General features: G+C 44.8%; 1 protein-coding gene across 1 annotated transcript in view; it reads left to right on the top strand.

The window, feature by feature from the left end:
- Positions 1–25535, top strand: part of LOC309557616 (uncharacterized protein) — a gene marked incomplete at both ends in the record, with an annotated part of 53017 nt that overhangs the window by 3689 nt on the left and 23793 nt on the right. The window contains 3 exons of the mRNA XM_082260407.1: positions 10138–10261; positions 12345–12418; positions 17864–18349. Coding sequence (XP_082116533.1) covers positions 10138–10261; positions 12345–12418; positions 17864–18349 — 684 coding nt within the window. The remainder of the gene's footprint in view (positions 1–10137; positions 10262–12344; positions 12419–17863; positions 18350–25535) is intronic.

Here is a 25535-nt window from a genome sequence, read left to right as displayed (position 1 = left end):
CACATGCGCTGAAGGTTGCGATTGGCGATAAGAGTAGCGGCTGGCCATTCCCATTGCATCCTGGGATTGATGACGCACATCTCCCAGGACGCAATGCGAAGGAGGAAGTGACGTCGGGGGCCGCGGCCACATAAGGAGGAAGAGGAAGGAAGGTAAGTTTATTTTAATTAAAAACAAGGTAAGTGAAACAAAAAAAAAAAATATTAATTATCCAATTCTTTTTCAGGATTCTTTACTGTAACTGATGATGTAAAGTTCATTTTTAGGGTGGAACTCTGCTTTAAAGCTGTTTTTAATACTGCACAATTAATGGCGCCCCCTTGTGTTCAGAGAGGGTAGCCAAAAACACATAGTAAATAAGTTGTAGACGCAAAAAATCTGCCACCAGATGTCAGTGTACTACTGAACAATAATAACAAGATGTAGATTAATACATGACATAAAACCTACAAAAAAGTGGGCCAAAAACAGGAGAGGTGGGACCACCTCAAGGTGGGTGGAAACTAGTGATCGACCGATATCGTTTTTTTAATACCGATACCGATATTTTGGTCATCGGATATCGGTATCGCCCGATATTTTCAGACATGTACATTTCTTTTTTTTTTCTAAATGTATTCTTGTGGAGGGTTTTGGGGGTCTAAAAGACCCCAATCTCCTCCTCAGCACTGAAAAGCATTCAAAACACCAAGTTTGGCTGTTTTGAATGCTGTCAGTTTTTTTAATTCGGTGCCTAGTACCCATGACATCACTCCTGGCTTTTTTACATGGAGACCGGCGCATGCGCACTTGCGGCAGGGATACCGGCTTTCACAAGGACACATCTCCATTAGTGTTGAGCGAACACGGACTGTATTATTCGTGTTCGTACCGAATAATTGGATTTTTTTTACCCGAACACGGACACGGACACTTTACTGTATGTTCGGGTAAAAATCCGTGTTCGGTCGTTTTATTTCCGGGTTTTGCATGCTTTGGCGCTCTTTTCATGGCGGGCTTTCAACAGCCAATCAACAATCGTTTAACTGGTGTGCCTTAAGCCATCCCAGCCATGCCTGCAAATGTCTTAGTAGCTGTGATTGGCCGTCTGAAGCATGTGACCAAGTCTTTATAAGTTCGAGGCAGCCGCAGCGGCGTCATTATGCTGCTTAGATTCAGGGACAGAGCACACATCAACGTGCTGGCTGCTGATTAGGGAAAGATAGGCAGGAAAAAACCATTTGTGTCCGGATAGAATTGAGGGACAGGTCGGAGTGTTTAGGCAGGGCGAGTTGTAGGCATTTTAGGGATAGAGTCTGCTGAATTATATAGGGTCAGTGTCTTCTACAAACTACAATCGATATTGCTGTGTGGGGGGTGGGGTCTGCACTCAATCCTGATCTACGATCTCTTCTCAATCCTGTTAGGGACAGAGTCTGCTGAATTTTAGGGAAACTGTGTTCTACAAACTACAATCGATATTGCTGTGTGGTGTGGGATTGGAGATAGGCAGGTGTCAGTGATCCACATCCATTTTTCTGTGTGTGGGCTGCAGTGAACACAATCTTTTTGGGCTGCAGTGAACACAATCTTTTTGGGGTGCAGTGAACACAATCTTTTTGGGGTGCAGTGAACAAAATCTTTTTGGGGTGCAGTGAACACAATCCTTTTTGGTGTGCAGTGAACACAATCTTTGTGGGGTGCAGTGAACAAAATCCTTTGTGGGGTGCAGTGAACACAATCTTTTTGGGGTGCAGTGAACAAAATCCTTTTTGGGGTGCAGTGAACAACATCCTTTTTGGGGTGCAGTGAACACAATCTTTTTGGGGTGCAGTGAACAAAATCCTTTGTGGGGTGCAGTGAACACAATCTTTTTGGGGTGCAGTGAACACAATCTTTTTGGGGTGGAGTGAACAACATCCTTTTTGGGGTGCAGTGAACAAAATCATTTTTGGGGTGCAGTGAACACAATCTTTTTGGGGTGCAGTGAACACAATCTTTGTGGGGTGCAGTGAACACAATCTTTTTGGGGTGGAGTGAACAACATCCTTTTTGGGGTGCAGTGAACAACATCCTTTTTGGGGTGCAGTGAACACAATCTTTTTGGGGTGCAGTGAACACAATCTTTGTGGGGTACAGTAAACAGAATCTTTGTGGGGTGCAGTGAACACAATCTTTGGGGGGTACAGTGAACACAATCTTTTTGGGGTGCAGTGAACACAATCTTTGTGGGGTGCAGTGAACACAATCTTTTTGGGGTGGAGTGAACAAAATCATTTTTGGGGTGCAGTGAACAACATCCTTTTTGGGGTGCAGTGATCAAAATCCTTTTTGGGGTGCAGTGAACACAATCTTTTTGGGGTGCAGTGAACAAAATCCTTTGTGGGGTGCAGTGAACAGAATCTTTGTGGGGTGCAGTGAACACAATCTTTGGGGGGGTACAGTGAACACAATCTTTTTGGGGTGCAGTGAACACAATCTTTGTGGGGTACAGTGAACAGAATCTTTGTGGGGTGCAGTGAACACAATCTTTGGGGGGTACAGTGAACACAATCTTTTTGGGGTGCAGTGAACACAATCTTTGGGGGGTACAGTGAACACAATCTTTTTGGGGTGCAGTGAACACAATCTTTGTGGGGTGCAGTGAACACAATCTTTGGGGGGGTACAGTGAACACAATCTTTTTGGGGTGCAGTGAACAACATCCTTTTAGGGTGCAGTGAACACAATCTTTGTGGGGTGCAGTGAACAACATCCTTTTAGGGTGCAGTGAACACAATCTTTGTGGGGTACAGTGAACAGAATCTTTGTGGGGTGCAGTGAACACAATCTTTGGGGGGTACAGTGAACACAATCTTTGTGAGGTGCAGTGAACACAATCTTTGTGGGGTGCAGTGAACACAATCATTGTGGGGTGCAGTGAACTCAATCTTTGTGGGGTACAGTGAACACAATCTCATACTTCTGAGATTTGAGGGTGCTGCCTGTTCCATACTCCCCCTACTCCTCATCTAGCCTTTTAGGGGTACAAACAATAGTAATTGGGGCCTAGTGTGGTTGTGTACGTGTGATATACATACACTTTTTTTGGATCATATTTTCTATTCCGCTATTTAATCAAAAACCTTTGGGGATCAGTTAAATTGGGGGATAGTCTGTGTTGGTACGTGTGAGAGAGATCCACCTTTCCAAGTTGTTGGGGTTCATCTCATACTTCTGAAGGTTTGAGGGTGCTGCCTGTTCCATACTCCCCCTACTCCTCATCTAGCCTTTTAGGGGTACAAACAATAGTAATTGGGGCCCAGTGTGGTTGTGTACGTGTGATATACATACACTTTTTTTGGATCATATTTTCTATTCCGCTATTTAATTTAACTGGGCCTCCATGCGAGACCTGTGTGCCTTGTTGCGCTGTTTTGAGTACTCCACCAACATGGCCAGTGGCAATGACGCCGTTCTCAGCTTAACTATCCCACTTCTATGCCTCCTTGAAAAAACAATTCGGGCGATGATGGAAGAGGATGTGGCACAGGATGAGGAGGAGGATGAAGAGGTAACATTTCCAAGGCTTTCAGGGCAGTCATTCGCAAGGGGCTCCGAGGGTGGGTTCCTGCACACGCAAACGCCAGGGACGCAATTGTCCAGCAGGGGCACAGTTCTGGAGGATGAGGAGGATGAGGAGGAGGAGGAGCTGGAGGAGGAGATGGAACCATGTTCACAGCAGGGTGGCACCCAGGCCAGCTCATGGCCATCACTGGTGCGTGGCTGGGGGGATACAGAGGACACGGACGATACACCTCCCACAGAGGACAGCCTTTCGTTGCCTCTGGGCAGCCTGGCACACATGAGCGATTACATGCTGCAGTGTCTCCACAACGACCGCCGAGTTGCCCACATTCTAACTTGTGCTGATTACTGGGTGGCCACGCTGCTGGATCCCCGTTACAAGGACAACGTACCGTCCTTAATTCACTCACTGGAGCGCGATCGCAAGATGCGCGAGTACAAGCGCACGCTGGTAGACGCCATGCTGCTGGCATTCCCATCTGACAGCGGGGCCACAGTGGAAGCACAAGGCAGAGGAGGAGGAGGAGGAGGTCGCCAACGCAACCAGGGCACCGCCAGCACCTCAGAAGGCAGGGTTAGCATGGCCGAAATGTGGAAAAGCTTTGTCAGCACGCCACAACAAACAGCAGCACCAGCAGCTCAGATGGAACGTCTTAGCAGGAGGCAGCATTTTACCAACATGGTGGAGCAGTATGTGTGCACACGCCTACATGTAGTGAATGACGGGTCTGCCCCCTTCAACTTCTGGGTCTCCAAATTGGGCACATGGCTTGAGCTTGCCCTTTACGCCTTGGAGGTGCTGGCGTGCCCTGCAGCCAGTGTATTATCTGAACGGGTATTTAGCACGGCTGGGGGCGTTATAACAGACAAGCGCAGCCGCCTGTCCAGAGACAATGTGGACAAGCTCACGTTCATTAAAATGAACCAGGCATGGATCCCACGGGACTTTTCCGTACCTTATGCAGAATAGCAATGGATACTGACCTTACCCACCCATTGTTCCATTTTTGCTCTTTCTCACTCTTTTGGGGTGTACCCTCATTTAAAATTTTTGAAAAGAAGCAGTGTTGGCTACCTCGTCCTCCTCCTCAGGGCCAGATTAATGTAGGGGCTATTGGAGCTGCAGCTCCAGGCCCCTACCTTTTATATAGGCCCCGGGTTGGCCATATTCACTGTTACCGCTCTTCTGTCACTTGTAAACACAGAAGTCTGGCTTCTATGCTCGCTTCCCCAGGCAGCACCCTCCGAACCTCCCCACACAGCGTGAAGGCCGGACAAGGAGGGACAGTTGGCGATGCATGGATGTGTTTATGGGCTTCAGAGACAGCATCCCATGTTGAATTAGGCATGCATGGCTGCACCCTTCCTCCTCTGGGTGCATGCCAAGGCACGGCCCTTAAAAATCCTCAGCACCAAGCCCATGATGCTGTTAATCCGGCCCTGGTCCTCCTCCACCGCCGCTTCCACCTACACCGCCCATAGGTGTGCGCAGCCTATTGCATTAAGGTGTGCACCCCAAAGTTGAAATACACATGCATGTGTTTGCCAGCAGGGAGAGTAATGTATCGGGGCCATGTACCTGTAGGCAAGGAGAAATAGAGCAGAGCAGGTCCCAGGGAGATCTTTCCCATCTCCTCACTGGCAATGCTATGTGCCCTAGGTGATTAGGGTGTGCCCAGGCACACCCAGCACACCCTGTGCGCACGCCTATGTCACCGCCACATCCACCACCACCTCAACCTCCCTCCTACTCCATATGGGCCTCGTCCTTCAGAGATGAAGAAGAACATTGTTTTATTTTTCTGTTTTTTTTTGTTGTTTTAAGTTATTTCCCTATCCACATTTGTTTGCAGAGCACTTGCCATGCTCTTAATTACGTTTTGCTGCCATTTGCAGCACTCTAGCCCTTTCCTTTGGTGTTTTAGAGCCATTTTAGTGCCTTAAAGTTCGGGTCCCCATTGACTTCAATGGGGTTCGGTGTCCGGGAAAAGTTCGGTAAAAGTCCGGGACACGGACCCGGACTTTTTTTTAAAGTTCGGCCGAACCCGTCGAACACGGACATCTAGGTGTCCGCTCAACCCTAATCTCCATGCTACACCGGGTCTTCTCTTCGGCGGCAGCGGTGGAGGTAGAATGCCCGGGTCTCCCGGTGGGACGGGAGACCCGGGTGAGCAGCAGAAGCCGGCGGGAGGGCGTCCCCTCCCGCTCCTTGTAATGACAGCCGAGCGGCTTCTCAGCCGCATCGGTTGTCATTACAAGTCAGCCGACCGTCGGCTATGGATGCTGGTGCCGGGGTGATGTCTCTATCTGCAGGCATCACTCCGGTACAAGCACTTTCCGAAATATCGGTAATATCAGTAACCTCCGGGGCCGATTCCGATATATCGGGGAAAGTGCAGATCGCCCCCGATATATCGGCTTTGCCGATAATCGGTCGATCTCTAGTGAAAACATTCAAAGTAGCACTTGATGGTATACAAGCATTAGTAAATCTTCAGTTTAGCTACGTAATATAGGTATGACACAATGGGGAATGGAACATAATATTCCAAAGCAAAGAAAAAAGGATTTGTTTTCCAATTCCTCAACTAGCATTTCCTTCTGCTATTCGGTTGTGTTTCCATATCTTATATGGTACTTCTATAGTTGTTCTTTAAAAAATTCTCATTATTCCCCCAATCCTTACACTTATGGCAAAAGTTTCCCAGCTGGGCTCATCAATCTGTGGGAATTGAAGTCTCCATTCATTTCTCAACCTTTCTTCTCAATGATGGATGTCCTCTCCATAGAAATACATTGAGATTGAGGTGTCCTTGAATAGTAGAACCTGGCCAAGAGTTTTCCATAGTGACAGCTGTGAGGCTTCCAATGAGATGGACAACAAAGATCTTGGAGGAGTAAAGACAAGTGCCAAATGGGGGGGGGGTTTGCGTTTAAAGTAGAATTGTATTTAAAACCTGCGTTGACCTTCCTTTCACCACTTCTGCCGGAAGTTTTTACCCCCCTAATGACCAGGCCATTTTATGCGATTCGGCACTGCGTTACTTTAACTGACAATTGCACGGTCTTGCAACGCTGTACCCAAATAAAATTCTGTGTTTATAGTGTCCATATATATAGAAATCCAAAATCAGGTGTCATTCCCTTCGATATCATTAAATAAAACAAGGTGCTCTCATGCAGAGTATGGGTGTTGTGACTTGTTGCCTCCACCAGGTGTCACATCTAGGTGCTCTATATTCTCACCTCAATAAGGTGTATATTGCGCCTGTATACAAAGCTTAGTCTCCGAATATCATATAGGCTTTACTTATTCCGGTATCTTGCTCCTCCTTCAAGTGTTTCCTGTCCTGTCCTGTTTAGTATTTTGGGGTGCATACACTTTCCGTCCTTAATTCCATATCGTGGCCTCGGGCTAGAGGTTATCCTATTCCTCTGTAAGGTTTTACCATCATTTGGAGAGAACACAAGAGCACTGCCCTATTCTTGGGCACTATCTCTGCTGCTACACACACTGCAGGTCAGGCTGGTTTAGCTCCGAGGTGACTCTGCTCCACTCTGCAATCTGGAGAGTGGAGCAGAGTCACCTCGGAGCTAAACCAGCCTGACCTGCAGTGTGTGTAGCAGCAGAGATAGTGCCCAAGAATAGGGCAGTGCTCTTGTGTTCTCTCCAAATGATGGTAAAACCTTACAGAGGAATAGGATAACCTCTAGCCCGAGGCCACGATATGGAATTAAGGACGGAAAGTGTATGCACCCCAAAATACTAAACAGGACAGGACAGGAAACACTTGAAGGAGGAGCAAGATACCGGAATAAGTAAAGCCTATATGATATTCGGAGACTAAGCTTTGTATACAGGCGCAATATACACCTTATTGAGGTGAGAATATAGAGCACCTAGATGTGACACCTGGTGGAGGCAACAAGTCACAACACCCATACTCGGCATGAGAGCACCTTGTTTTATTTAATGATATCGAAGGGAATGACACCTGATTTTGGATTTCTATATATATGGACACTATAAACACAGCACTTTATTTATTTATTCATTTTTTGATCTAAGCAAATGAGCACACAGCACTTTGTATCTTTTTTTGAAGTATCTTTATTTTTATCTTGTCTACGGTTTATTTATTGATACCTTTTAGGAAAGTATAAACACTCAGCACTTTATTGTATAGAAGATAACTGGAATAGTTTATTTATATTGATATATATATATATGAGATATATATGAAGTATTGGACCACCCTTTATTAACCAACATCAACACCTTTTATCACTAGAACACTTTTTACCACGCCAGTTTATACATTTATTATATTATATTTATATTTTTACTTTATATCCACTTCTGAAGCGCATCACCCACCTAAACTGTATACATTGTATTAACTGGTTCCTGGTACCAGTACTGTGGTGCAGCAGTAAGAAGGGAAAAACACATATCCTCAGATAGCGCAGGAACCACCCATACATATAAAATGTACCCAAATAAAATTGATGTCCTTTTTTTCCCATAAACAGAGTTTTCTTTTGGTGGTATTTGATCACCTGTGCGATTTTTATTTTTTATGCTATAAACAAAAAAAGAGAACTCCTTTTATTAGTACATTGTCATGTAACATTATTAAATCTCTTGATTGTTACCCATTTAGTTCGTATTGGATCACTGAGAATGTTGATCGGAATGATCCAACTGTTGTATTATCTCTTTTTTATGCGCACATTGTCTAATAAAGCTTTTTGGAAAAAAATAAATAAATAAACAAAAAAAGAGCGATGATTCTGAAAAAAAAAAAAAAATAAATAATAATAAAGATTTATGTCATTTTTATTTATTTATTTATTTTACTAGTAATGGCGGCGATCTGCGATTTTTAGCGGGACTGCGACATTGCGGCAGACAGATCAGACCCCTAACTGACACTTTTGACACTTTTGGGGGGGGGGGCAGTGACATTACTACAGTAATCAGTGCTAAAAAATATACACTGTTACTATGCTAATGACACTGGCAGGGAAGGGGTTAACACTAGGGGCCATCAAAGGGTTCAATGTGTCCCTAGGGGGTGATTTCTAACTGTGTGGGGTGGGCTTGCTGCATGAACACAAATGTGTTCCTAAACAAGAGGATCCCTGTGTTCATTTTTTTAAAAATTTTGAAAAAAAAAAAAAACAATATTTTCTGCTATATGACATTCTCAAAAAATAAAATAAAAATAAAAATAAATTTTTTAACAATTTAGGCCAATTTGTTTTCTGCTACATATTTTTGGTAAAAAAAAAAAAAAAAATCGCAATAAGCGTATTTTGATTGGTTTGTGCAAAAGTTATTGCGTTTACTAACTACGGGAAAGATTTTTGTCATTTTTATTTATTTATTTATTTTACTAGTAATGGTGGCGATCTGCGATTTTTAGCGGGACTGCGACATTGCGGTGGACAGATCGGACCCCTGACTGACACTTTTGACACTTTTGGGGGGGACCAGTGACATTACTACAGTAATCAGTGCTAAAAATATGCACTGATCCCCTGTGCAATTTTTATTTTTTGCGCTATAAACAAAAAAAGAGAGACAATTTTGAAAAAAAAAACAAATATTTTCTGCAATATAACATTCTCAAAAAAAAAAAATTTAAATCCATTTTTTTAACATTTTAGGCTAATTTGTTTTCTGCTACATATTTTTGGTAAAAAAAAAAAAAAAAAATCGCAATAAGCATATTTTGATTGGTTTGCACAAACGTTATCATGTTTACTAACTACGGGAAAGATTTATGTCATTTTTATTGTTTTTTTTTTTTTTTACTAGTAATGAGGGTGATCAGTGAGTTTTTTTTTTTTTTTTGCGGGACTGTGACATTGCGGTGGACAGATTGGACCCCTAACTGACATTTTTGACACTTTTGGGGGGACCAGTGACATTACTACAGTAATCAGTGCTAAATAATATGCACTGATCACCTGTGTGATTTTTATTTTTTGTGGGACTGTGACATTGCGGCGGACAGATCGGACCCCTAACTGGCATTTTTGACACTTTTGGGGGTACCAGTGACATTACTACAGTAATCAGTTCTATAAATATGCACTGTTACTGTAATAACGACACTGGCAGGGAAGGAGTTAACACCAGGGTTCGATCAAAGGTTGTAATGTGTACCTAGGGGGTGCTTTCTGACTGTGTGGGGGATTTGCTTACTGGATTAACACAGAGACCTGTGTTCCTAAATAAGAAGATCCCTGTGTTCATTACTGACAGAAAAGTTGTAAACACGGCATACCGCCGTTCTGTCTCCACGGGGAGCGATCGCGGATGCCCAGCAGCAATTCCACTGATTGGCTCCCCCTGTGGCCAATGTGTGCGAGCGCGCGCCTCTAGGGTGGCACACACGCTCGCACACAATGGCCACACGTACGTCATTTTGCGGGACAGAGTCGACCTGCCGCAGTAAAACTATGGCGGTTGGTCGGCAAGCGGGTAAACAAATATATTATTATTTAGTGTTTGAAATAGAAGGAAATAATCTGTGACTTTTGGCGTTAATCCAGTACGGGACACGTCTCTCCATCTTGTAGGAAATCTTCTTCCCCTGGACACCCCCGTGGAGTGGAATGAAGGATTTGGACTTGCAAACAGAATTGTGGAAGCTGAACATTTGGTGAAAGTATCGGATTTCATAGTTCCCATATTCATATACAGGTGAGACATAAAAACTGGAAAATAAAAAAAAAATAAAAAAAACTGTAAAATAATTAAAAGTGAACTAACCAAGTTAGGAGTGATTTCTGCTTTACCCACCTCCTTCCCAACTCTGACACTTCCATCCTACATGAAAAAAAAAAAAAACTTTGTTTGCTAGAAAATTATTTAAAATCTCTAAACTTTATTCTTCTTCTTCTTATTATTATTTTAGTAGAGACCATATAGAATAAAATGGTGGGTGTTGTAATTTTTTTATAAACTAGTATAAAACAGCTGCGCTATGCACCACTAAGCAAACAATCAAATGCTGCAGATGATTGAAATAAATTGCATAAAATTCATAAAAAGCAGCTACACAAAAAGATCCTGAAATAATCATAAAGCATAAAAAGTATAAAATTGTAGTGCTTAAAAAGAGTAAAAAGTCCATATATTTAAAAAGAAAAGTCCTTTAAGATCAATAAACCAGTAGATAGCCACATGTGGATTAAAAATGACATTCACCAGCTCTCCCTCGGAAGACCACGTGACATGAAACCATCACCAAGAGAGGTATCTTAAATACCCTTACCAGATCACCCAATCTTATAAGCGGTATACGTAAACAGATATCCACAGGTATAGGGCTTGCTCCCAGCAGGTATCCGTGGTCGACCGTATCTCATATGCTGAAATTCCCCTGTAAACATTTTCTCAAAAAGATACAAGAGGAGCCTCTCATAGCATAATACGTCCTGAATATTCTTTTATTAAGCATAAATTATCATACATTGCACTCACATTTGTGTAGAGTGGCAAGAGCATTGAATGTATCCACATGTAGTTGTTTCCAACCGAAAAGATGGCCGCCATCGTCCTCCACTGCACATGTGTCCGCCTTCACCAATGAGGACACCCAACGTACGTTTCGTCATACGTAATGACGTTGTCAGGGGCGTTTTTTATGTCACACGGTATTTGCGAGTGGTTTTTCAAATGCAATAATTTGGAAAAAAACTTTCATAAATTAAAAAAAAATTAAACTGTAAAGGTTCCCATTTTTTGTAAAATGTGAAAGATGATGTTAAGCCGATTAAATAGATGCCTAACATGTCACGCTTTAAAATTGCGTCTGCCCGTGGAACGGCAGCAAACCACGGTGCCTAAAATACTCCATAGGTGACGCTTTAAACACCTTTAGTTTAAGGTTGCACAGGAGGTCTGCTGCTAGAATTAAGGCCATAGGTGTGCGCAGCTATTGCATTAGGGTGTGCACCCCAAATGTATTAAAAACATGGATAGTTTTAGTAGGGCAGTGGATGGTGTCAGCAGAGCAGTGGACTTGTCAGTAGGGCAGGGGACAGTGTCAGTAGTTTTTTATTTTTATTATTTTATTTTTAGAAGCCCCGTTGGGGGGCTTTGGTGAAATATCAGCAGGGGGAATCTTCACAGCATGGGGGTGATTAGAATGTGCCCAGGCACACCTGGCACACCCCCTGCGCACGCCTATGATTAAGGCTCTCGCTCTGACGTTCGTGGCAATACCTCACATGTGTGGTGCGATCACCGTTTACATATGTGTGCGGGAGTAACGTATGCATTTACATTTGCGTTGAAGCCCGGTGGGACGGGGGCGCTTTAATTTTTTTTTTTCTTTTATACAAATTTTTTTCTTTTTACACTTTTTTTTTGTACTAACTTTATTGCTATCACAAGGGATGAACAACATTCCTTGTGACAGCATGGGCCTCTTTATTAAGAGATTTGGGGTCCATTAGACCCCAAATCTCTCCTCTGGTCCCCCATGCAGCCGATCAGAAAGAGGTAGGTCTGATTGGCTGCTTTCCTGGCCGCTGGTGGGGCAGAACCGAAAGTGACATATTACTCATCACTCTCAGTTTTCAGGGTCAGAGAGAGAGGGGAACCTCTCATAATACCACAGTGCCCAGGACAACCCCCCCCCCCCCCCACCACTTGTCCATCCCTTGTTCTGGCCCTGATTCTACCAGATCTGTGAAGATATGTTGTGTTTTATTTATTCATGCTTGCAGTCATACAACATTTAATGGTCCCTCTACTCCATACTTCTCTTTATATGCAGCGCAAAGAAGGGAATTCACGCAGAGGACGAGGACGAGTTGTTGGAGCTGATTGTCACAGCCAGAGATCTCACAGGTAATACACCATACAATAACTGACTTCTAGGGGTTCCAAAATAAATATGGGGGGGGGGGGTGCCTCCAAGAAATGGAACCTCTGTGATATTAAGTATTCCTAGTTAAGCTACAAAATAACCTACGCCTGATGTTTAACCATTTCAATGCATTTTTTTTTACATTTTTTTTAACACAATGTAACCAGTGGTCGCCTCACAGGTCGCCGTAGGTCGCCTCCCATAGGGAAGCTGCGGACCCGTTCTAATAGGAGCGACACAAGTCACTCCGACGTAGAAAAAGGGTCCGGAGCTTCTTTGGGGCGACCAGGAGGCGACCGCTATAGACTTCAATGTTATGAAGTCCATGGCGGCCGCTGCGCGGTCGCGGTGCGAAGTAGCGTCGCTCGTATGCGAACGGGCACTAAATGATGTGTATTGTATCATGTACTAACATGATAATATTTTTATTTGAATTATTGTTGGTGTAAATCTAAATTTTAAATATAGTTAAACATAGTGCAAAATAATAACACAACCTACCTTCTTACCCCTGAGGAACCCCCGAAATACCTTTCAGGCTCTCAGGAAACTCCTGCTAGTAAGAATTATCCGTATAGCTCATTATACATTAGCAAGAGCCATACGTTAAAGAATGTTTTATATAAAATAATTGAACCACTTAAGCCCCGGAAGATTTTACCCCCTTCCCGACCAGGGGTTTTTTTTGCAATTTTTTACTGCGTGACTTTAACGGACAATTGCGCGGTCGTGCGACGCTGTACCTAAACGAATTTGATGTCCTTTTTTTCCCACAAACAGAGATTTCTTTTGGTGGTATTTGATCACCTGTGCGATTTTTTGATCATGCGCTATAAACAAAAATAGCGTAAATTTTGCAAAAATAACAATATTTTTCACATTTTTTTATATGAAATTCCCCCCCCCCCCCCCAAAAAAATGTAAAAATCAAATTTTTTTAACATTTTCGGCCAATTTGTTTTATGCTATTTTTATGCGTATTTTTAACCGCTTTAAGACCGTAAGATTTTACCCCATTCCTGACCAGGCCATATTTTGCGATTCGACACTGCGTTACTTTAACGGACAATTGCGCGGTCATGCGATGCTGTACCTAAACGAATTTCACATCCTTTTTTTCCCATAAACAGAGCTTTCTTTTGGTGGTATTTGATCACCTGTGCGATTTTTTGATCATGCGCTATAAACAAAAATAGCGTAAATTTTGCAAAAATAACAATATTTTTCACTTTTTTTTTTATATGAAATTCCCCCCCCAAAAAAAATGTAAAAATCAAAATTTTTTTAACATTTTCTGCCAATTTGTTTTATGCTACATATGTTTGGTAAAAAAAATCGCAATAAGTGTATTTTGATTGGTTTGTGCAAAAGTTATCACGTTTACTAACTAAGGGAAAGATTTTTGTCATTTTTGGTGTTTTCTTTTTAACAAGTAATGGCGGCGATCTGCAATTTTTTTTTTTGCGGTACTGCGACATTGCGGTGGACAGATCGGACCCTTGACTGACATTTTTGACACTTTTGGGGGTACCAGTGACATTACTGCAGTAATCAGTGCTATACATATGCACTGTTACTGTAAAAATGACACTGGTAGGGAAGGGGTTAACTGTATTGGAGAGGGAGGGGTTAAGTGTGTCCTAGGGGCGTGTTTCTAACTGTGATTGGACATGGCTACTAGTGTAAAAACAGAGATCAACGGTCCTACATAGTAGAACCGTCTGATCTCCATTTTTACACAGGGGAGAATGACAGGCGGCTTGTTTACATAAGCTGTCCGCCTTTCTCCCGCTCTACCGACGATCGTAGTGTGACCGGCAGACATCGGGTCCGCCGGTCACACGCCCGCACTCCTCTGTGAACGAGCCAAGGTGGGCGCGCGCCTCAGCGCTCGCCCGCTATTGGCTCAAAACCCGGTGACAGGCTAGCGACGTAGATCTACGTCACTCTGCCTGGCCGGGGCTGACTGCCGCAGTAAATATACTGTAATAAGTAATGAGGTGTATTTGATACTCGGGGCAAATAAATGTGTTATCAACCCCCAACAAAATTAATTTTAGTGATATTCTTGAAATAAATTATGAAATATGAAAATGGCCGGCGAGAATGTGCGTTCCATGTCGCTGGTTATCTCCCCATCCTCCCACTGTTGCGGACTGGCTCCGCAGAGTGGGTAGGATAGCGGAGATGGAAGACCTGACCCATCAAGCCCACGATTCCCTTAGCAAATTTTACACCACTTGGGCCACTTGGCTACACTTCTTCTCCGAATATAGTAAATTGTTAGGTAACCAGCAGCATTCTCCTTTTTCAGTCATAGCTGTGACCCGTTCTCCCGTTCCTATACCTTCCCCCCCCCCTTTTTTTTTCTTTCTTTCTCTCTTCTTTCTTTTTTCCTCTCTTTCTTCGCTTTCTCCTCTCCTTCCTTGGCCACCCCTCCTGTTCCTGTCTCGTCGCCACACTCCCACCCCTTCTGTTCTACCCTCCTATTTCTCCCCCGTCCCCTAAAGTACTGTGATTCCAAGGTACTAGGACAATCTAGTTGTCCACATGCACTTACCAATTATCCGCCCTCTCCAACATACCCTTCTGCATGATCCCCCTGTTCCCTCTATCTCCGAATATGGTCCTCTCGTAGGAATATGGTCCTCTCATAGGAATATGGTCCTCTCGTAGGAATATGGTCCTCTCGTAGCCCCCTCGGGCGCACGTTCTGGGGCCACGGACACAGTGTGTTCCCCTTGGGGGTGTCCGCCCCCCCCCCCCATTTGTGTGTCCAGGGACCTCCTAAGTTTCCTTTGCATGGACCGCATCTCCCTCAAGATACGGCCAAGGGATCCCACAGTGCCTTTCGCCTTTAGGACGCGCATTCTCTCTCAGACCGAACCGTTCTTCATACTCAAACGCTTTTCCTGTTGCTCAAACTGCCTTAATTTTCTGGACTAGCTCATGTGCTTTTTCCCCTTTTTACGCTTCAATGGTTTCTCTGTTATTAGCTATGTGCCATTTGTCACATGTTATTGTTACAACTACTGATGTTTGTTTAACCACTTTACCACCGGAGGATTTTGCTGTCTTACGTCCAGGCCACTTTTTGCGATTCGGCACTGTGCGACTTTAACTGACAATTGCGCAGTCGTGCGACGCCGTACCCAAACGAAATTTATGTCCTTTTTTTCCCACAAACAGAACTTTTTTTTTGGTGGTATTTGATCACCTGTGCGCTTTTTACTTTTTGCGTTATAAACAAAAAAAAAGCGTTTATTTTGAAAAAATAACAATATTTTTAACATTTTTTTATATGAAATTCCCCCCCAAAAAAATGTAAAAATCTATTTTTTTTAAAATGTTTGACCAATTTGTTTTCTGCTACCTATGTTTGGTAAAAAAAAATCATGATAAGCGTATTTTGATTGGTTTGCGCAAAAGTTATTGCGTTTACTAACTACGGGAAAGATTTCTGTCATTTTTGGTGTTTTTTTTTTTTAACGAGTAATGGCGGCGATCTGCAATTTTTTTGCGGGACTGCGACATTGCGGCGGACAGATCGGACCCTTGACTGACATTTTTGACACTTTTGGGGGTACCAGTGACATTACTGCAGTAATCAGTGCTATAAATATGCACTGTTACTGTAAAAATGACACTGGCAGGGAAGGGGTTAATTTTATTGGAGAGGGAGGGGTTAATGTATGCCTGGTGCTTACTGACGTGTGTGGGGGGAGGTGACTGAGTGACACAGGGACAGATCGCTTTGCTGAACCCTGAAATCTGACCCTGCCTGTCACTTAGGAGATCCGCCCGCTCTGTTTACACAAGCGGGCGGATCTCCAAAGTAGATTCCCCGATGATCGGGGAAGAGCAGCGGTGATCACCGCCTCTCCTCCCCTGGCCCAACTCCCGCTGTGACTGAACACAGCGGGAGCGAGCCTCCGGCAGCGCTCACGCGCCGCCCACAAGGGGCGGAGTCCAGCGACGTAGGTCTACGATGCTGGACGATAACGAGCCACATTGCTGCAGTAGCAGCAATGTGAGCGGAGTTAAAGTGGTTAAACCACATTTTGGTTTTCTCTAAGAGTCGGTTCACACTGGGGCGACACGACTCTGTACTACTTCGGGGGCGACTTGTACAGGACCCTTTTTCTAAGTCTGAGCGACTTGTGTCGCTCCTATTAGAACGGGTCCTGTAGCGGTCAATGGACCGCGAGGGAGCGCGACTTGTCAGGCTGACAAGTCGTCTGACAAGTCGCGCTAGTGTGGACCGGCTCAAATTTTTTTGTTAACCGGTTGCCGACCGCCGCACGACTATACACTGCGGCGGTCAGCCCCGGCCAGGCAGAGTGACGTACCGGTACGTCACTTGCCTGTCACTTCCTTGTGAGCCAATAGCGGGCGAGCGCGCGCCCGCGGAGGCGTGCGCCCACCGCGGCTCGTTCACAGAGAAGTTAGTGCGTGTGACTGGCGGACCCGGTGTCCGCCGATCACTTGGCGATCGTCGGTACAAAGGGAGAAAGGCAGGCGGCTGATGTAAACAAGCCGCCTGTCATTCTACCCTGTGTAGAAACAGTGATCAGACGGTTCTACTATGTAGGACCGTTGATCACTGTTCCTACACATGTAGCCACAGCGAATCACAGTAGAAAGCACGCCCCTAGGGACACACTTAACCCCTCCCTCCCCAATAAAGTTAACCCCTTCCCTGCCAGTGTCATTTTGCAGTGACAGAGCATATGTATAGCACTGATTACTGTAGTAATGTCACTGGTAACCCCAAAAGTGTCAAAAATGTCAGTCAAGGGTCCGATCTGTCCGCCGCAATGTCGCAGTCCCGCAAGAAAAATTGCAGATCGCCGCCATTACTCGTTAAAAAAAAAAACACCAAAAATGACAGAAATCTTTCCCTTGGTTAGTAAACGCAATAACTTTTGCGCAAACCAATCAATATATACGCTTTTTGGGATTTTTTTACCAAACATATGAAGCAGAAAACAAATTGGCCAAAAATGTTAAAAAATTTTGATTTTTACATTTTTTTTTGGGGGGGGGGGGGAATTTCGTATAAAAAAATGTGAAAATATTGTTATTTTTGCAAAATTTACGCTCTTTTTTTTGTCTATAGCGCAAAAAGTAAAAATCCCACAGGTGATAAAATACCACCAAAAGAAAGCTCTGTTTGTGGGAAAAAAAGGACGTCAAATTCGTTTAGGTATAGCGTCGCACAACCGCGCAATTGTCCGTTAAAATCACGCAGTAAAAAATCGCAAAAAACCCCCTGGTCAGGAAGGGGGTAAAATCTTCCGGGGCTTAAGTGGTTAATGCATTCAATGTAAGCTTACCTGCATGCCTATAAAAAAATTCAATAAAATGTTTCTTAAAAAGAAAAAAAAAAAAGAAATCTGAAAATGACCAGTTCCTGTTTTCTTCAGGGGTGTACCCGATCGTTGTTCTTACTCATGTATCTAGTGAAAAGACTACTGATGTGACCAGGAAATTCCGAAAACTGGGTGTGGAGAGGATATTTGCCCTGGAAAATTACACCCCCGATGACCACAGAAAGTCATCCTTCAAACACCAGGGAGTCCTGAGATTCCTCTATGAAGTTATTAAAGATGTGGAGTTCCAGGTGGGTCAGCCCCGGAACCCCGAGGAGGAGATGACGGAGCGGAAGACATTTGTTATTCGATATATTCACCACAACGAACTGAAAATTCAGTATCGGCGTACAGAGATGGAGGATCTCAAGGAACAGAGCGACCTCGAGGATGAGCTGAGACGCCAGAGAGAAGAATACGAGAAAAAGTTTCAGGAGGATGAAAGAAAGTTTAAAGAGGAAATGAGGAAACTGAAGGAAGAGTTTGAGACCCAGAAATTACAAGAGCAGCGATCCGACAGACATTTGAAATCTAAAAAAAGTAGTTGTGAAAAAAAAAAAAGGAGAACCTGGTTTCTCTAGGAAGTCATGAGAAGACTGGACAATGCCTACAATTCCAGCATTCCATAGTATTAAAGTATTTTAATTTCTAAAGCCTGGAGCTGGGTGTGCTAAAACTAAACAGTGAACCAAAAACGTGCACTTAGGGTGTCTCTGGTCCACCTCCTGAAGAAGTAGGACCCCTCCTTGACCCTGCAGAACACAAGGCTCCTGATTGAGGTTACGCACCCAGTGGTGTATTTTGGTGTTTAGCTGCCCTAGGCAAGACTAAAATTGGGCGCCCCCCCCCTCCCCCACCTATGTAACTTTGCCCCACTCCTTTTTTAATGGATGTGGCTCCCTTCAAAATTGAAGGACTACAAGTTCCACCATGAACCCCTGAGATCTCACGAGAGAGGGGGTGGGTGAAGGAGAGAGAGAGAGGGGGGTGGGTTAGGGGGGGTTGAGAGAGAGACAGAGAGAGGGGGATGAGAGAGAGGGGGGGTTGAGAGAGAGACAGAGAGAGGGGGATGAGCGAGAGAGAGGGGGGTTGAGAGAGAGACAGAGAGAGGGGGATGAGCGAGAGAGAGGGGGGTTGAGAGAGAGACAGAGAGGGGGGATGAGAGAGGGAGAGGGTTGAGAGAGAGCGAGAAAGGGGGGATGAGAGAGAGACAGAGAGAGGGGGATGAGGGAGAGAGTGAGAGGGGGGATAAGAAAGAGAAGAGGGGTGAGAGAGAGAGAGAGAGAGAGAGAAAGAGAGGGGGATGAATATGAGAGAGAGAGGGGGATGATAGTGAGAGAGAGGGGGATGAGAGTGAGAGAGAGGGGGTTGAGAGAGAGGGGGGAATGAGAGAGGCGGCTCTAGCAACCAGTGGCCAATAGAGTCTCAGGTGGAGGGGGGACGGCTTCTTTGCTGCCCCCCTGCAAAGTGCCGCCCTAGGCCTGGGCCTTGTTGGCCTAGGCCAAAATACAGCACTGGGTCTACCTAACCAAAAGGCGTGGTGGACCCCTCTCCTCATGGTCAGCCGAAGCTGACCAACGACTACTAGGTGGAGGGCTCTCCTGAAGAGACAAGGTCAATTTCATTTAGGTATAGCGTCGCACAACCGCGCAATTGTCCGTTAAAGTCACGCAGTAAAAAATCGCAAAAAAACCCCTGGTCAGGAAGGGGGTAAAATCTTCCGGGGCTTAAGTGGTTAATGCATTCAATATAAGCTTACCTGCATGCCTATAAAAAAATTCAATAAAATGTTTCTTAAAAAGAAAAAAAAAAAAGAAATCTGAAAATGACCAGTTCCTGTTTTCTTCAGGGGTGTATCCAATCTTTGCTGCCCCCCTGCAAAGTGCCGCCCTAGGCCTGGGCCTTGTTGGCCTAGGCCAAAATACAGCACTGGGTCTACCTAACCAAAAGGCGTGGTGGACCCCTCTCCTCATGGTCAGCCGAAGCTGACCAACGACTACTAGGTGGAGGGCTCTCCTGAAGAGACAAGGGAAAGAAGGAAACCAATGACCAAGCATCCTCCCCCTAGACTTCAGGGTAGGCTTGAGGACCCACACCCTCCATCCTGAGTAAAGAAGGCAACAAATAAAGTGCAGGGTGATACACACGTGGAGAGAAAATAAATAAATGAATACATATGCAAAAAAAAAGATGCCAGTGCAGGTGTATTGGCTAGGCCTTGTAACAAAAATTACCATCTCACACTTACTGGTAATTCCAAATGGTCAAAAGAGAATCCATGGGTTCATGTGTAAATACAATAGCTTTAAGGCCTCATGCACACTGGACGTTATAAAAACGCCAGTAGCCTTGTAGTGAGTTTTTCAGCGTTTTTCAGCGTTTAACGTTTTTTGGCGTTTGTAGCTAAAATTCACCTCTCTGCTATTTTAGTAACTCCCACTTTCCCACAATGCAATGCTTGCCAGACAATGCTTGCCAGAATTGCATCCCATGGATGTTCACAAGATTTAGGTGCGGGGAAAAAAGGGTCCTACAACATTTTGGTGCAAATGTGGACCCTTTTTTCCCCTGTATCAAAATTGCATTGCATGGGTGGGAATAAGCCGTTGCCGGCAATAGGCTCCGATTTGACATGCGATTCGACATGACAAATTGCATGCCAAATCGGCATAATGTCAACGGGGGCTTCATGTTCCATGATTGAGATCCCGAAACAGATTGCAAAATGCAGTGCGCTTGCCAGAATCGCATTGCATGGATGTTTACACCCATGCAATGCGATTAGGTGTGGAGAAAAAAAAAGGGTCCTACAAAATTTTGTTGCAAATGTGATGCAATTTGAGCTATACAAAATATATCTCAAATCGCATCACATGTGATGTGCACAGGAATGTGGTGCGTTTTTGGTGCAAATCACATGCAGTGTTCAGCATGCACCAGTGTGAACCCAGACTGTGTTCCATCAACAACAGCGTTTATCGATGTTAGAGCGTTTTTACAGCAACAGAGAAAAATGGCACTCAAAACCAACTAGTTTTTGTTTTATTTTTCCAGCCAGAAAAAGCCCCTGCCAAAAACTGTTTATAACAGCCTGTGTGTTCATGGAGACATAGGAGAACATGCTGGGGAGACATAGGAGAACATGCTGGGGAGACATAGGAGAACATGCTGGGGAGACATAGAACATGCTGGGGAGACATAGGAGAACATGCTGGGGAGACATAGGAGAACATGCTGGGGACACATAGGAGAACATGCTGGGGAGACATAGGAGAACATGCTGGGGAGACATAGGAGAACATGCTGGGGAGACATAGGAGAACATGCCGGGGGAGATGTAGGAGAACATGCCGGGGGAGACGTAGGAGAACATACCGGGGGAGACGTAGGAGAACATGCCGGGGAGACATAGGAGAACACGCCGGGGAGACATAGGAGAACATGGAGGGGAGACATAGGAGAACATGCTGGGGAGACATAGGAGAACATGCTGGGGAGACATAGGAGAACACGCCGGGGAGACATAGGAGAACATGCTGGGGAGACATAGGAGAACATGCTGGGGAGACATAGGAGAACATGCTGGGGAGACATAGAACATGCTGGGGAGACATAGGAGAACATGCCGGGGAGACATAGGAGAACATGCTGGAGGAGACATAGGAGAACATGCCGGGGAGACATAGGAGAACATGCTGGGGAGACATAGGAGAACATGCTGGGGACACATAGGAGAACATGCTGGGGAGACATAGGAGAACATGCTGGGGAGACATAGGAGAACATGCTGGGGAGACATAGGAGAACATGCTGGGGAGACATAGGAGAACATGCTGGGGAGACATAGGAGAACATGCTGGGGAGACATAGGAGAACATGCTGGGGAGACATAGGAGAACATGCCGGGGGAGATGTAGGAGAACATGCCGGGGGAGACGTAGGAGAACATACCGGGGGAGACGTAGGAGAACATGCCGGGGAGACATAGGAGAACACGCCGGGGAGACATAGGAGAACACGCCGGGGAGACATAGGAGAACATGCCGGGGAGACATAGGAGAACATGCCGGGGAGACATAGGAGAACATGCCGGGGAGACATATGAGAACATGCTGGGGAGACATAGGAGAACATGCCGGGGAGACATAGGAGAACATGCTGGAGGAGACATAGGAGAACATGCCGGGGAGACATAGGAGAACATGCTGGGGGAGACATAGGAGAACATGCCGGGGAGACATAGGAGAACATACTGGGGAGACATAGGAGAACATGCCGGGGAGACATAGGAGAACATGCCGGGGAGACATAGGAGAACATGCTGGGGAGACATAGGAGAACATGCTGAGGAGACATAGGAGAACATGCTGGGGGGAGACATAGGAGAACATGCTGGGGGGACATAGGAGAACATGCTGGGGAGACATAGGAGAACATGCTGGGGAGACATAGGAGAACATGCTGGGGAGACGTAGGAGAACATGCTGGGGAGACGTAGGAGAACATGCCGGGGAGACATAGGAGAACATGCCGGGGAGACATAGGAGAACATGCCGGGGAGACATAGGAGAACATGCTGGAGGAGACATAGGAGAACATGCCGGGGAGACATAGGAGAACATGCCGGGGAGACATAGGAGAACATGCTGGAGAGACATAGGAGAACAAGCTGGGGGGACATAGGAGAACATTCTGGGGAGACATAGGAGAACATGCTGGGGAGACATAGGAGAATATGCTGGAGAGACATAGGAGAACATGCTGGGGAGACATAGGAGAACATGCTGGGGAGACATAGGAGAATATGCTGGGGAGACATAGGAGAACATGCTGGGGAGACATAGGAGAACATGCTGGAGGAGACATAGGAGAACATGCCGGGGAGACATAGGAGAACATGCCGGGGAGACATAGGAGAACATGCTGGAGAGACATAGGAGAACAAGCTGGGGGGACATAGGAGAACATTCTGGGGAGACATAGGAGAACATGCTGGGGAGACATAGGAGAATATGCTGGAGAGACATAGGAGAACATGCTGGGGAGACATAGGAGAACATGCTGGGGAGACATAGGAGAATATGCTGGGGAGACATAGGAGAACATGCTGGGGAGACATAGGAGAATATGCTGGGGAGACATAGGAGAATATGCTGGGGAGACATAGGAGAACATGCTGGGGAGACGTAGGAGAACATGCTGGGGAGACATAGGAGAACATGCTAGGGAGACGTAGGAGAACATGCCGGGGAGACATAGGAGAACATGCCGGGGAGACATAGGAGAACATGCTGGGGAGACATATGAGAACATGCTGGGGAGACATAGGAGAACATGCTGGGGAGACATAGGAGAACATGCTGGAGAGACATAGGAGAACATGCTGGGGAGACATAGGAGAACATGCTGGGGAGACATAGAAGAACATGCTGGGGAGACATAGGAGAAAATACCGGGGGAGACATAGGAGAACATGCCGGAGAGACATAGGAGAACATGCTGGGGAGACATAGGAGAACATTCTGGGGAGACATAGGAGAACATGCTGGGGAGACATAGAAGAACATGCTGGGGAGACATAGGAGAAAATACCGGGGGAGACATAGGAGAACATGCCGGAGAGACATAGGAGAACATGCTGGGGAGACATAGGAGAACATGCTGGGGAGACATAGGAGAACATGGAGGGGAGATATAGGAGAACATGCCGGGGAGACATAGGAGAACATGCCGGAGAGACATAGGAGAACATGCTGGGGGAGACATAGGAGAACATGCTGGGGCGTTTATTGGCTGTAGAAAAAAACGTCTGATGCCAAAACAGCCACTGTTAAAACATCCCGTGTTCATGAGGCCTAATAGCTACAATTGTACAAGAAGAAAAAAAATAGACCATCTGACAGTGTTTAGAAATATTGTCTATATGTAAGATAAAAAGATACAAAGCAACATTGTTACTTTTGCATTTACGCTTTCATTTATCTGCAAAATAAAGTAATTAGCTTCCATCTGAGTATGATGTCAGCTAAAGCAACCTGAAAAAAAAAAAAATGTCTTTTGTTCATATTTAAGTCTTTATTATTTCCTTAGTTTACCTTATTCAGCCCTAATTATTTTCCTCTTCACCTTCTCTCCCCTTAGCTAACTTTTTTTCCCGCTGGTTCTTTTTATTTCTATTTTTCTAAGTATTCATTTTTACACTTTTTTATTTTTTTGTATTCAAATTCTTCATAATTTTTTGTTGCATTAAAAAGAACAAAAAAAAAAAAAAAAAAAACGTTATTTATTTGTAAATAATCACTTGACCTCCAAAAAATGTAGCCCCCTTCATGACCAGGTCATTTTTTTTACTATTTAGCATTGTGTTACTTTAACTAACAATTGGGCGGTCATGCAGCACTTTACACAAATTACATTTTTATTTCATTTTTTTCCCCCCACAAATAGAGATTTTCTTTGGTGGTATTTGATCACCACTGTTTTTTTTTTTTTTTTTTAGTTTAAATAGAATTTTATTAAAGGTAAGTTTCAAACAGAAAATATGAAGCCTGTCGGGCCAAAAGTTGCACGTATACTCATCATAAAACTTTATAGGAGGGTAATAGAGAAAAGGGTGTAGATTGTGGGGGGGGGGGGGGGGAAATGGGAGGTGGTGTGCTGGCACCACTGTAAGTTACCAAGTTGACTAAGAACTGAAGGTAACAAAAAACAGATCTGTAGCAAAAGACTACTTATAGTAGATTTCTGTCATTTTTATTGTTTTTTTTTAACGAGTAATGGTGGCAATCTGTGATTTTTTTTTTGCGGGACTGCGACATGGCAGCGGACAGATTGGACCCCTAACTGACATTTTTGACACTTTTGGGGGTACCAGTGACATTTCTACAGTAATCCGTGCTATATATATGCGCGGGGATCCCTGTGAACGAACGGGGGTGGGAGGGTGCCTCCGGCGGCGCGTGCTCGCCCCCTATTGGCTCGTGGGCAAGTGACATACCGGTACTTCACTTTGCCCAGGAGGGGCTGACCGCCACAGTATATGTTCTTGTGGCGGTCGGCAAGTGCTTAAGGGCAGGTTGAATGTACTCAAGTTGATTGATCAACTTGAGTACGACGTACAACCAGCCTGTCGGATTTTACATACGCTTATCGCTAGCAGCTCTTGTAGCAACTAGCAATGATCACTGTGTTCTCCTGGCAGGGGTGGCTTTCCCTCCCACCCGGAGAACACAATGGCTCCACAGGAGGGATTCCCCTATCTGTGTTGATGGGGGAATCAATCAAATGTTTTTCCTGAAAGCCGTGGGACAAAAAAAAAAAAAACGAATGGGGTTTTAACCATAATTTAGCCAAAATGGGAAAAAAAGGTGCTTGCTTTGTATATTCTTTAGTTTTATTCATAACTAGAACATCTAACAGGGTTTTATCATTTCAGGAAATTTCCTCTCACTTCCTGTCTTGGTGTCACCAGGACAGGAAGTGAGGGAATCTCCCTATAGGGATATAGCCAGCAACTCTATCTCTATAATTTGTACATTATAAGGCAACAATTGCAAGCTATTTTCCCACAGTGAGATTCCCCATTTCCTGTTCCGGTGACACTAAGACAAAAAGTGAGGGGGCATCTCATGCAATGATATAACCCTATTAGATGTTCTAGTTACGTATCAAAAGTATACATAAAGCAGGCACTTTTTTTCCAGTGCCTAAATTATGGAATTATGGA

Source organism: Pelophylax lessonae (assembly GCF_965119305.1).
Source record: "Pelophylax lessonae genome assembly, chromosome: 6".
Taxonomy (NCBI): Eukaryota; Metazoa; Chordata; class Amphibia; order Anura; family Ranidae; genus Pelophylax; species Pelophylax lessonae.
Note: the sequence above shows the minus strand (reverse complement) of the source record. Positions and strands in the feature narration are given on the sequence as shown.